Source organism: Conger conger, chromosome 8, assembly GCF_963514075.1.
Source record: "Conger conger chromosome 8, fConCon1.1, whole genome shotgun sequence".
NCBI lineage: Eukaryota > Metazoa > Chordata > Actinopteri > Anguilliformes > Congridae > Conger > Conger conger.
This window is the reverse complement of record NC_083767.1, coordinates 38,938,686-38,951,738: the sequence shown is the minus strand read 5'-3', so window position 1 is coordinate 38,951,738 and position 13,053 is coordinate 38,938,686. Positions and strand designations below refer to the sequence as shown.

Below are 13,053 nucleotides of genomic sequence, written 5' to 3'. Positions count from 1 at the left end.
CTTAATGAAATACACATGGTGGTTGTTATCTTTTCAAGCATTGGTATTGAATTCCAATCGGGCTTCATAACTGATGCTGAAACTGAATTAAACAAAATGTCATTGGGGAGAAATAAAAAGAGGTAAAATCTGTAGATCACCACACACCATAAACATTATTCCTGAGAGCAACAGCATCATAATTCTACATGTGTATTTCAAAGTCATGTAATGTTATTGGTTTTAGCAGATACTGCGATAAATAATGTGAGAAGTTATTTATCTTTGCAATTCTACTGTGTTGGCAGCGAGCTCTTACATATTTCTCCAGAGGCGGCACTCCATCGGTGCATTTGAAAGACTTTCTTGCACACTTGCCGAACTGAAAACAGTTGCTAAAGGATGTGTTGTTTCCGTATGCTAGTTGCCTTTAGTTATTAATACTGAAATAGGCCTTCAGGCTATGGAAATGAATACTGACATATTTTTTACGTCAGCCATTGAAATGAGGCTACATTACAGGGCCCTTTCCTACACAGATTTCTAATCAGAAAAAAAAGATTTCACACATTTAATCACATGACAATAGCCTATCGGGCATTCACAATACTCACTCCCAGGGGGGCTGGACTTCAATTACAAACTCATGCAAGTCCAACACAAGTCCACTCTGGTTAAGACCAAAGAGACCACAGAGGGAAAGGCAAATATAGTTTACAAAGAGTAAATTGTTCCAGAACCTCCATAAAGTATGAATTTTGCCTACATAAGCATGTTACAACATTCCTATAAATGCCTTATTCACACATGCAATTCTTTATCATACTACAGTGTGTTCAAATGTGATATGAATATGATGTTGCAGTGCCTGAGGTCAAGAGCCCAAATTTCTAGTAAAATGCATATAATTATCAGCATGCTAATTGATAACAATGTCACAGTGTTTTAGCAATGTGCTGTGGTTATACAGGTCTTTTGTGTTTTAAAATGCCTTGCGATATATACGCTATAGAAAACATAAACCTGTAGAAAAGGCCTAGATACAATTAGCAACCTCTCATGAGTAATTTATACAATGAGAATACTGAGCGGCTATAAAATCATATTACTTCCTCTCAGCCAGACAGCAGCATATGTAAAGTAAATAAATTAAATAGACTGTAGCCTAGTGGCTAAGGTCCATGACTGGGGCCCAGAAGGTTGTAGCCATGATAAGATCCGTACAGCTGTTAGGCCCTTAACCCCACATTGCAGGGTGGACTGTCCCCTGCTCAGTCGAATCAACAGTAAGTCACTTTGGATAAATAATAAATATTGATTATTAGTGTTAAACTTCAATGCAAGACGGGAGTCCGTGACCAACCTGGCGAGGTTGAAGACGTCGTCGATAAGCCCCGCTCGGTTCCCCACAGATATGATCTGTAAGCAGAGCATCACAGAGCGTTACACACTGTGCAGGGAGTGTGGGCTTCCTGTAGAGGGAGCGCAGGGGTAGAGGTAAAGTGAGCTGTGATCTTGGCAGCCAGACAGTAAGCATCTCTGGGCCAAATCTGTCCAGTTCTGGCTTGGCTGTGCTGACTCTGCAGCGAAAGATCCGGCCCGGAGTCTCTCTATCTGTCAGCGTTCTTATTTCTTCATTCAAATTCTTAGGTGTGCAAGATAACAATAATGAACATGTAAATAAAAATGTTAATTATTTTCCAAGCATTTAACTGCATTAGTTAAGATTAAAAATTGTATTTACTGAATAATATTAGGGGAATTATACTGTATTATGTCCTTGACCGATCTCTTTCTTGAAATGGCGGATTATGTAGTTCTGCTGTACGATTCATCCTTTCGTTTTCCATCCTTCCTACGATACCCAGAATTCCAGTAGAAAGTAATTGTGCTAAAATAATCAAAGAACGCTTCGGTACTGTGCGATATCATCGCATGACATCATGATGCCAATCTGTCCTCTACCCCTCGTCTCTACTACTGATATTTTGTGAAATAGACAAGGAGAAATGGTCAATGATTGGAGAGGATTAAATTAGACAGGCACATTGAAACCCCCTAACACTTGTCATAATCTGTTCCCAAAAACTTAGTGGCAATGTATTGAAAACATCAATTCATTGTTAAGTTCATAGTTACATGTATGTTGTTGTTAGTGACTATCAGAGATGTAAGAACAACTAGAAGAGGTGCTGAAAGATACAGAAGATATCATCCATCTACAGTATACGGCTCTTCTTACAACATTTCACCATTATCTCAGCTCTCTGGTTACTTTTAAATACAGTGATTACAGCACTAGAGTACAGGATTACTTAATAATAATAATACTAATGATAATATTGTATGCTCTACATCGAAATGCTGAGCTGAGAAAAAGAAAAACAGGTTTTAATTATTATAACCGCTATAAATGGAATGAGTTCCAAAAACATTTCTCATCCCACAGGAAGATTTTGAAGTCTTAAAGATCTTTTTAATACTGCTTGTACCTCGTGTTCTCTGACTGCTGTATATTGTAGGTATTTAAAAAATACATTGCTTTTTTTAAAGCTCCTATATACACTCAATGAGCACTTTATTAGGTAGACCTGTACATCAGCTTATTAACGCAGATATTTAAGCAGTCAATCATGTGGCAGCAGCTAAATGCATAAAAGCATCCAGAGGTGGTGAAGAGTCATGCACAACAGTCTCTAGAGTCTGCAGGGAATGGTACGAAAAACAAACAACATCCAGTGAGCAGCAGTTCTGCGGACATAAACGCATTGTTAATGAGAGAGGTCAGAGAAGGGCCAGACTGGTCAAAGCTGACAGGGAGGTGATAGTAATGCAAATAACCACACCTTACAACAGTGGTATGCAGAAGAGCATCTCTGAACTCACAACGTCTCAAACCTCTTAAGTGGATAGGCTACAGCAGCAGAACAGCAATATGTTACATTACATTACATGGCATTTAGCAGACGCTCTTATCCAGAGCGACGTACAACAAAGTGCAAATCAAACACAAGAACAAGTGCAAAGAGGACCTGAGAGGACAGTACAGTTCTGAGTCCTAGTGTAAACATACAGATATTCAGAACCCTTGAAGAGTCCTATCAACTTTCAAACTAGCATACCACAGTTGGCAGCTAGATATGTCTAATAAATACCTAATAAAGTGCTCAGTGAGTGTATGTTTGATGGTTAACAGGAGACCACCTGCTTAAATAAAGGACGGCTAGAGATAGAGATAGGAGGGGGAGTGACTGTGTGACCTACGTCTGGGTTTCTCAGCAGCTGTTGGATGAGGAGCTTCCAGTTGTGCAGGTCATAGTTGACTCTGAAGTAGCCCGTCTGATTGATGTTCCCCAGCAGCCATGTCTCTTCATCCATGGGCAGGGCTCTGTGAGTCTCTGGAAGGGCACGAGCAGCGTAGTCAGGCAGTCGCCTGTGTGACGGTCACCATGCCATCTGAACCAGTCCTCAGACTGCACACACACACGCGCACATACACACACACACACACACTCACACATGCATACACACACGCACACACACACGCATACACATGCGCACGCGCACACACACGCACACACACATACACATACACACATATACACATATACACACACGCACACACACATACACGTATTTTCTATGTTTGGCCCCACTTGATTTTCAAAATTATTTTGTTACATTTTTTTTCTAATAAAGATTTGCCATTTGTTTCCAATCAAGCTTGTTTTTTCTTAATTACCTGTGTTATCTGAATTATACATTGTAGGTACATAATGCTACTGTTGGATCGATTCACTGCCATAATTAAGGTAGAAAAACAAATCAAAACAAAGATAATAGAGAAGAACGGTTCATATTGCAAATCACGTTTCTTGTTAATATTTATCTCCAGTCCTGTCGGGGATCATTTCAAACAAAGATGATATTGATCCCAAACATCTCAGAAGTGCAGAAGATCTCAGGAGCTTTTACTCTTCATAGTCTTCTACAAAAAATGTAATGAAGCATTAATTTCCCACAAAAAAGAAAAAAAAAGAAAAGAAGCTTAATGGTTATTGAGAAAAGCAAGCAAGTAACAACAAATAGTAGAAAAAGCAGTGTTTAAACCTTTCAGTCAAACTGGCAAAAAATTGTAGTCTACAGTAGAATGTCCTACGCCTTCTTTACCCTCTGCTGATGTAACTGTAGTCTGCTGCAGCCAAAGACCATCACAGTGTAGGCCAGGCAGAGATACAACCTACCGACATCCAGCTAAATCATGAAAGAACAGTGATTATATTTCACATCAATCCCATGCCTGATTGTTACACTGAACATGGTTATCTTCTAGTGTGTTGAAAATGCAGTCCATTTTACTGTGAAAAATTGTGTTCATGCGTAACGTGATTGAATCCACTTTATATATATATATTTTAAAAAAAGGTTTTCAATTTAAAAATACCAACACAAAGTAAATTAAGAAGTTCAGGTCATCATGATGGAATCTAATACATTGTTATGAAGTAGTTTCACTGGGAAAAAAATATATTATTCCCTTCCAATCCCAACTGTTTATATAGCTGTGTGAGATGTATCCCACCGTGTACCATTGTGAAGGTGAAACTAGTTCAAACAAAGGGATTAAAAACATTTGGCTTTGACGGGGGACTGTAAACTGTGATATACGCTTATGATAAGAACATACTGCGAGTTGACGTTCAGCTGAGCAAGGCTTGCCGTTTTGGCTCCTGTCATAAAGCCCTGTATCGATATGAGCACAGCTTTCCCTGCAGAGGCAGCGGGGGAATTCAGACCTCTGATTTATGTTTGCGTGGGGAATGTAAATCCACTGGCCTCATTAAAGGGAAAAAAAATCAAAGGGAGATGGGAAAAATTGATTTTAATTGTCACGGAGCATGAGTAGCTAAAAGGGCTGGTCACTACAGACCTGCTATCCGCTGCAGAACTGACAACTCCCGAAAAATAAGGCATAAGAAACATTCCCCTTAAAGCAGTCGGCATTTTTCGCTTAGACGGCGTCAGGGCACAAACTTTCTGGGGAGGGGGTCTTCTGGAAGGGCTAAAGATAACTGCAGAGTTACCTGTTTTGTTGGTAAGCCAGATGACGGATTCTGGTGATATGTAAGTCAGATTTCCGACAGAAAGCGTCAACGGGATTTGCCACTGGAAGCTGCAGAGGTGAGGAAGAGACAAAAGATGGGGGTTTGACTTTGGAAAACTTTGAAGACTGGAATTTTTTGAGCATTTCTCATTGGTTCCATTCCATTGGTTAACCCAATATACAATAACAGTTAAAACAATTCAGCTGCAATAACAGAACAGAACATCGGTGGCATTTTTAGCTATGATGCGACTTGTCTCTGAATGAACTTGTAGCAGCTATAATGACAACAACAGGAACACCGCTGCCAACAGTCGGTTGATTTTAAAGTTCTCTGAATGAATTTGAGACACACTTATGTGTTTCAAGACGTGAGCCGCCAGCTCAGACACAGACGGATTTGGTGGCTCAAACGGTGACATTGCTGGCAGCTGTCACACTGTTATCTGCTGACCTGAACAAAATGGCTGGAGAAACACAGACAGTCAGGAACCTCAATATAACTGATGCAACAGAACGCGTAGGGGAGACATACACACAGCACCCGTGACAGTCTGTAGAGGAATTTATATCATTCAGGGCTGTCAACTATACTTAAATTAAAGGGGTATCAGTGTGATGGAATTGATGAATCTGCCAATTGGGAAGGGATGTTCACGATAGAACTTGACATATAATTCAGTGCAATTTGCATACAAAAATCTATTATAATTTAAAAATGAATGTAACAAATCATGTGATCAGTGCTGTTACCAAAAATAAATATCCACTTTAACTAAAATGCATGTGACCTTTCCTTTTGTACAGACTTAGAACATTAGTATGCTGAAACTTTAAGACATTAACAAGGAACATAAACTTGGCCAGTTATAGGCAAACAGCCTGCAAGAATAATATTATAATCTTCCAACAACAAAACAAGAATATATTTATCAAATTTAATCTGCCGGTAACAGAAATACAACTGTACAAACAACGTTGATAGTATGCTAATCTACTCTAATCTCATAATTAGTGAATCAATGTACTTAAATACTGGTACGGAATTGCTGACACACATGAACATGCAACCTATTTATATAACAGGTCTATCTCTAGGAGATGTAGTGAAGAAATAAAAATACATGAGTACACCGATTGACACCTTCAGCAAACACAAACAATAAACAACCACTTTTCGAGTAAACAACCATTTGCTTTCTGCTTCTACAAGGGCCAAAAAAAACAAAACAAAAAAAAAAACAAAGGTCCTTGGCAATCTTGGATTGCCCTCATCATTTCCTGTCTGTCCCCCGGCACGCCTAACTCTGTAATGGAGATCGATCCCCCTCTGTCTTATGAGACAGACAAATGTGTATCCGTAAAATTCCTGAAGTGGAAATCATTACTTCCAAGTAGGTCCCTTTCGCTTCCGATCGATGCTTGATCTTTACGGCAGGGTGGAGTTGCTGATCCCTATCACCGCTCCTAGGGCAGCGCCACTGATCCAGGGCAAATAACCCGCCGTCCCCATACTTTCGGAGAAGATCCTCCTGTGGATTTCAAGGCCAGTGTTTTATGGAGCTGGTTGAGCACTCCGGCCCCAGAGACGACTGTGGATGAGTGCAGTGTGAAAACAACCCTGTAGCGTAGTGGTTAAGGTACATGACTGGGACCCAAGGTCGGCGGTTTGATCCCCGGTGGAGCCACAATAAGATCCGCACAGCCATTGGGCCTGGACTTCCCTTGAGCAAGGCCCTTAACCCTGCATTGCTCCAGGGGAGGATTGTCTCCTGCTTAGTCTAATCAACTGTACATCGCTCAGGATAAGAGTGTCTGCCAAATACCATTAATGTAAAGTAATTTCAAAACTTAGCAATCTACAGGTAAACTGTCAAAATAAGGGAAACACTGATATCCCTAGCACCCATCTGTGTGATGTTCCTGAGTGAGGTTTTGTTGAAACCGCCAGCTCATACCCTGGTTTGATATTTGCAGCCTGCTGATTCAGAGTTGTGCCTTTGTTTCCTTTAATCTCAAACCAATAGATGGACATGATAATTGAGGAGTATCTGTTTTCAATCTCAGCTGCCCCCAGATAATGATATCCCTCCCTCAGACTAGCGACGTGGTGATTACAGTATAACTGACATACTGTGGTCACGAAAATCCCTATGGTTACATTCTTTTTTAAACATACCAATTTTCAGTTTGTTTTAAATAAATGTTGGCAGTTAAAAAACATTTGTGTGTGTGTGTGTGTGTGTGTGTGTGTATGTATGCATGTGTGTGTGTGTATGTGTATGTGTGCGTGTATGTGTGCGTGCGTGTGTGTGCGTGTGTGATGTGTATGTGTATGTGTATGTGTGCTTGTGTGTGTGGGTGTACAATGAAGATCAACCATGCTGCCTTCTGTGTCTGTCTTTGCATCTTCTAAAATGTGTTCTCTTACACACACTCTCCCCTTTGTAGCCTTTGTGTTCAACTTAACGGACAGGTCAGCGCTAGCAGGAGTGAGAGTCAATAAGGACAGAGCTCCAACCATCTGCTGATGGTTTTGAAAATAAATGACTCTATTTATCTTTTTTTACAGTGACACAAAGGTGAATTCTGTTGATTTAATAGAGACAGACCATACAAATTCAGTGAATAGCCTGTTTGTTGTCCTACAAAAATCAAAACACACTTAAGTTAACTTGCTTTGGTATTGTGGCAGGATAACCATTCTCATTTTCCTTTACTGGAGAAATAAGCTAGAACAAGCACAACAAGCACTGAAACATACTGGGTATTCAGTACAGCAGGACATATAGACAACCCTGTTCAGGTTCCCTAAAACCCTGAAAAGGGCTGATCTCCCTGGTTTGAAACCTCAGGGAATATGACTAACAGAAATAGTAGCCTACAATGTGATGTTTGCTCAATGTTTAAAGCTCTGGGCCTAATTATTTGTATGACGCTAGGTAGTAGACTATACTGAAGTAGTCTGAATTAATTTTCTTTTTGCAGAGGTTTTGCAATAGTGCTATTCATACATTTGCAACAAGCTAAATTTCTAGTATGGTAATCTAGTCTGCATGGTAATACCATACAGTAACCTCTTTAACTGCATGTTTCCACTTTGTTCATAATTATCCCTAAAAAATGTTCACAGCAGTGGGAGTATTAACAGGGTTTATCGGCTGGCTGTCCGTGCGCAGGCTTCCTCTATCTCCTTCTGGGCTTCAATCCCATTTTATTTTGGTAATTAATTACACAATACTCTGTCATCCATTGTGGAAGAATTCCCCGGGATGAAAATGGCACCGCTCCTCTGATTGGCTGAAATGTGACAAGAGTCATAAAGCACACTGATTGGCCAGGCTTGGAGAATCTTTCTGAATGAACCTGCTGTTCTGTGTTATTGTTTAAGGCACTCTCGTACTTTCGCTGGGAAGGCTCCCTCTTTGGTATGATTGACAGGTCTGCACAGTAGCTAGCTCAGAGTTGTGACAGTGGTGAACTCTCCGTAATTAAAACCCCTGACCCCTGACCCTTGACCCCTGACCCCTGACCGCCATCAGCACAGCTCCACATCTACACAGAGAAGCATCTGGGGTGAGGAACACCGTGATCCAGACTAGCTGTTTTGGCAATAACGGTATTTCTGTGGGTGATAATTAAATCAATCAGTGCTCTGCATCACTAATTCAGCTTATTTACACTGGCTGTCATTGACTTGGCCACTGAAAAGGGCACCTAGGACAGATTGTTGTGTGTGTGTGTGTGTCTGTGTGTGCGTGTGTATTCCTGTACACATGTTCACCCATCAGTCCTCTTAAAGCTTTTAAATCCGTAAAGTAACGTGCTTGTGAATACAGCTTTAACAGAAGAGCAGGTTTCAGGGGCAATTAGTGCGAGTTATTAACAGATATCTCATTCGTCTCTTGGCCACAAGCGCACCACAGCTGAATCTAGCTGGGGACTTCCATTCCACAGTCGGGTCGATTAGCTCTCCCAATTGTCCCATCACGAGCAATGCTGCAATTTACGCATAAACTATTTCACTGAGTTTCAGATTTAATAAAAAAGCAATATGCAAAAAAACTAGGGCTGGCAACTTTAATATTCGAACATAAGACACATAATTATGAGAATTATGAGAGTATCCAGCCCAGCAGGGCTTGTCATTTACCAAAAGTCACGCCTGGGCGCCACTACCCCGAGGGTCTTTGCTGACGTGACACACACCCTTCTTCGACACTGACAACGGGCAAACCGTGTAAAATAATTCTGAAATGAAATCTGTGTGGGATTGACCTAATTCATGTCCTCCTTTGTTCTCCTGGCAGAACGCTCCTTTTGTGGTTCACTTTAATCCCTTCTATGAATTTTTAAAATTGCTAATCAAGCATCGTGCCCCCCCCCCCCCCCCACCTTAGTTTAGCTAACCATGAAGAGAGTGAGGGACAGATTCAGAAATAAAATAAATTGCGTAGCCACTGTGATATCCACACCTTACTAATGAAGGCCTCATTAAAGTACTGCTGCTAATCACGTAACTGCACGACCACAGCCAGATAGTCAGTGAACACATTTAGAACTGGTTCAAAATCACACAAACACAACGTGGTGTTAGTACTGTAGGTGCCATAAAAACACAGAAAGGCATTCGAATCCAAAACAATTGCGCATTCGACCCCGGTCTGACAGATTGGTACCTATCTTTATTCTGCACCACTGTGAGAACATCTAACAAGGCATTGCTGTGCAGCTCAGTAGGTTTCTGTAGGATTGCATTTGCACACATGAACGCTACTTTACTCTAAACTGAACATACAGTACAATGTTCACATATGGTAGGCTCTGACACTGTAATTGTTATGTTCCTGTGTTCTGTGTGTTAGTGTATCATTGTTTAGTATTATTTATTCTTGTAATTTATTATTTTTCATATTTCATGTCTGGTTCTGTTTATTTTCATTAGTCTTTGCACTCGTCCTCCCCTGTTATGTCTGCGTCTGAATGTTTTCCAGTCGAGTCACTCCCCTGTCTGTGGGGCCCACTATTCAGGTGGTTACGGTAGTTTTCGGGGTTCAACATTTTTTCTAAACTCGCGATTCTTACTTCCTGCTTTTTCTTGATAGTTAAATGTTGTAAAGCACTATTCCTACTAACCACTACTAATCTAGGTTTTGTACAGTACTAATCCGATTAATACACTTACTGTCTGTCTAACTAACTAACAATCACTTTTATTGGGTAGTTTAGAAATATTCACGTTACTAACTCACTAACGCATCTCTTAGCATTTCTGCGCTGTTCTATAACTCCGCCTTCCTATGCTATCCCTCATTACTCGTTTGTTTCAGCGAAGTGTTCGCACCTGTCTCTTAACTATCACTACGTCTTCAATCTATGCATTGTCTACTCTCTAGTCCAGAGCCGTTTGTTTTACATGTGTGGCTTTGTGAATCCAGTCCGCGTTTTTGTTTTCCCCCTCGTTATTGTCCCATTACCCTTTCATGTGTCTCACCTGATGTTTATTTGTTAGACCGCCCTCACTCCCATGCCCCGCCTAGTTTGTCTCAATCCCCTGTGTATTTAGACCTGTCCTTTTCAGTTGCACGCTGCTAGTTCGTCTTGTCCTGTTTCTGTTCCCGAGCCCTTGTTTCCTTCCCCAAGTTCTAGCCTCCTTGTTTCCTTGCCCTTGCCCTTGAGTCCTTGCCCTTGGTTATCTGCTTATCTGGTTTTCCTGTTTTGACCCCTGCCTGCTTCCCTGGACTATTCTTTGTGTTTTGTGGAATTCTGTACCTCTGCCTGTTTGGACTGACCCCCTGGATTGTGAGTAAACTTGCCATTTTCCACACCCCTGTGTCTGCTTCTGGTTCCTCTGTCCTCCCCGCCGTAACAGTAATCCTGTCATCCAAGCCAAAACACTGTAAGCAAACTGATCTGGCCCTTACCATAACCATGTGCAGGTGTCTAAGGGGATGTCTGCAATATATGTGTGGATCCTGCACTCAAAACAGCATATCCATGCATTTTCAGTTCAGCCATGATATTGTTCACTGTTAAACCCCAAAATGTCTGACAACTGTGGAATTTGATATCGCTGTCTTCAGAATCCCAATGGCTTCTTGTCAGTTCAATCTTACTTTTGTAGCAGCCCTTCTGGTTACAAATGCAATTCCTAAAATGGAGACCACCCCCAACTGCCACCATGTACCGGACCTTTCCGTGATGGACGACACAGTAGCTGCCTCGCAGAAGTACAGTGAGGAATAAATCTCCTCTTGCTGTAGGTTTCCCTGGGCGTGAGAGAGGCTGGATAAATAAGTCATGAGTCGAGGGAAAGAACACGCGTGTCTGCGTATCCCAGCCCAGTGGGGGGTCCCAACATCACAACACATTTTGGGGCCCTGCTTCCCTTTGCCACGATTCTCCTGAAAGAAAAATAAAAAATAAATCTACCATACCCAAAGAATGTAATGCGTTTCAAAAGGCATGGAGAACTAGGCACTGGCACAGCTTCTGTGAGCCCTGCACACTCGATCAAGTGTTACAGCTGTATATATAATAGATCCAGGCATTCTCGCGGTCAGAATCGGGCAGACCCTGTCCACTGTTCCCATGTCTAATGTGTTTGAACACCCGGCTGGTCAAGGCTCCAGCCAACTATAAATAACCCTGAGGGGTGGCGTGGAATGACCCGCCGCTTCTGCCTCCACTGTCCCCGGGGACCGCCAGGCTCCCGCTACAGGACCAGCCCGGGGGCGGAGTGAGAGGCCCGGGCCCCTATCGATCTCTGAAACAGCCCTTTATTCCGCCGGTTTGGCCACAGCTCTCCCACCAAGAACACGACGGGAGAAACCAAGCAACCAAGCAACAGAAACGACCGAAGGACTGAGATATGGACAGTATGTAGTATATTTTGTTTATGCTTAACAAGAGCTCTGCCGTCCCTCTTTACTACCTGGCGAGTGGTTTCACTTCAGTCAAGACAGATTAAAAACAACATGCTTTGCCACCAACGGTAGATGTTCTCAGAAGCCATTTCCACTATATTAAGACTCTGAATTGAAAGGAGTATGGAATTAAGGGTTTATGAAATCATTGCCCTGCTGAGAAATCTGAACTGGTCAACCAGTTAAACTATGTCGAACTGGGAGCTGGTCTGAACTGGTCAACCTGTTTCAAAACCTAGCTTCAGCTGTTTTTTCTCAGCAGGGTGGTGTAATATGTTCAATATAGACCTGATCATGAGCAAGAACACACTGCATCCTGGGCTCAAGGCCTTCTCCAGACAATAGTCCACATCAAATTTAACTGGACAAGAATAATCACTATGGAGTAGAAGCAAGATACTCAACTTTGGCAAACACACAGTTTCTGATTTACTAAGATTTTTAGCAAGGGCAGAACCTTTTAGCACCTGCTAAAACAATAAAATGGCCCATGATTGGTTGTGGAATTTATTTTGCATCAATTGAACAAGGCTCTTAACCCCACATTTCTCCAGGGGGGAGATTGTCTCCTGCTTAGTCTAATCAACTGTAAGTTGCTTTGGATAAAAGCCTCAGCCAAATAACATGTAATGTAATGTGGTGTGTTTGCAGTGCGCTGAAAGTGAGGTTTGGCCTACAGCTGAGCGTGGGTGGTGGGTTTGCACTGTGCTGAGAGTCAGTTAGGGCCTACCTCTAGTTGAAAAGCTCAGAGCCAGCCAGGCCTAGTGCAGAGGATGGTCATTCTGTATGTTTGGAGTGTGCTGAGTCAGTTAGATCCTACAGCAGAGAGTAGTTGGTGTTTGCAGTGTGATGAGTCACTTAGGGCCTACAGCAGAGAGTTGTTGGTGTGTTTGCAGTGTGATGAGAGTCAGTTAGGGCCTACAGCAGAGAGTTGTTGGTGTGTTTGCAGTGTGATGAGTCACTTAGGGCCTACAGCAGAGAGTTGTTGGTGTATTTGCAGTGTGATCAGAGTCAGTTAGGTTCTACAGCAGAGAGTTGTTGGTG

At 41.9% G+C, this 13,053-nt stretch overlaps 1 protein-coding gene across 1 annotated transcript in view; it reads right to left on the bottom strand.

The window, feature by feature from the left end:
* The window catches only part of LOC133135343 (thyrotropin-releasing hormone-degrading ectoenzyme-like), a 127,064-nt gene that overhangs the window by 28,441 nt on the left and 85,570 nt on the right, over positions 1-13,053 (bottom strand). The window contains exons 10-12 of the mRNA XM_061252272.1: positions 5,064-5,152; positions 3,244-3,377; positions 1,343-1,398 (exon numbers count right to left, since the gene is read on the bottom strand). Of these exons, the coding sequence (XP_061108256.1) occupies positions 1,343-1,398; positions 3,244-3,377; positions 5,064-5,152 (279 nt within the window). The remainder of the gene's footprint in view (positions 1-1,342; positions 1,399-3,243; positions 3,378-5,063; positions 5,153-13,053) is intronic.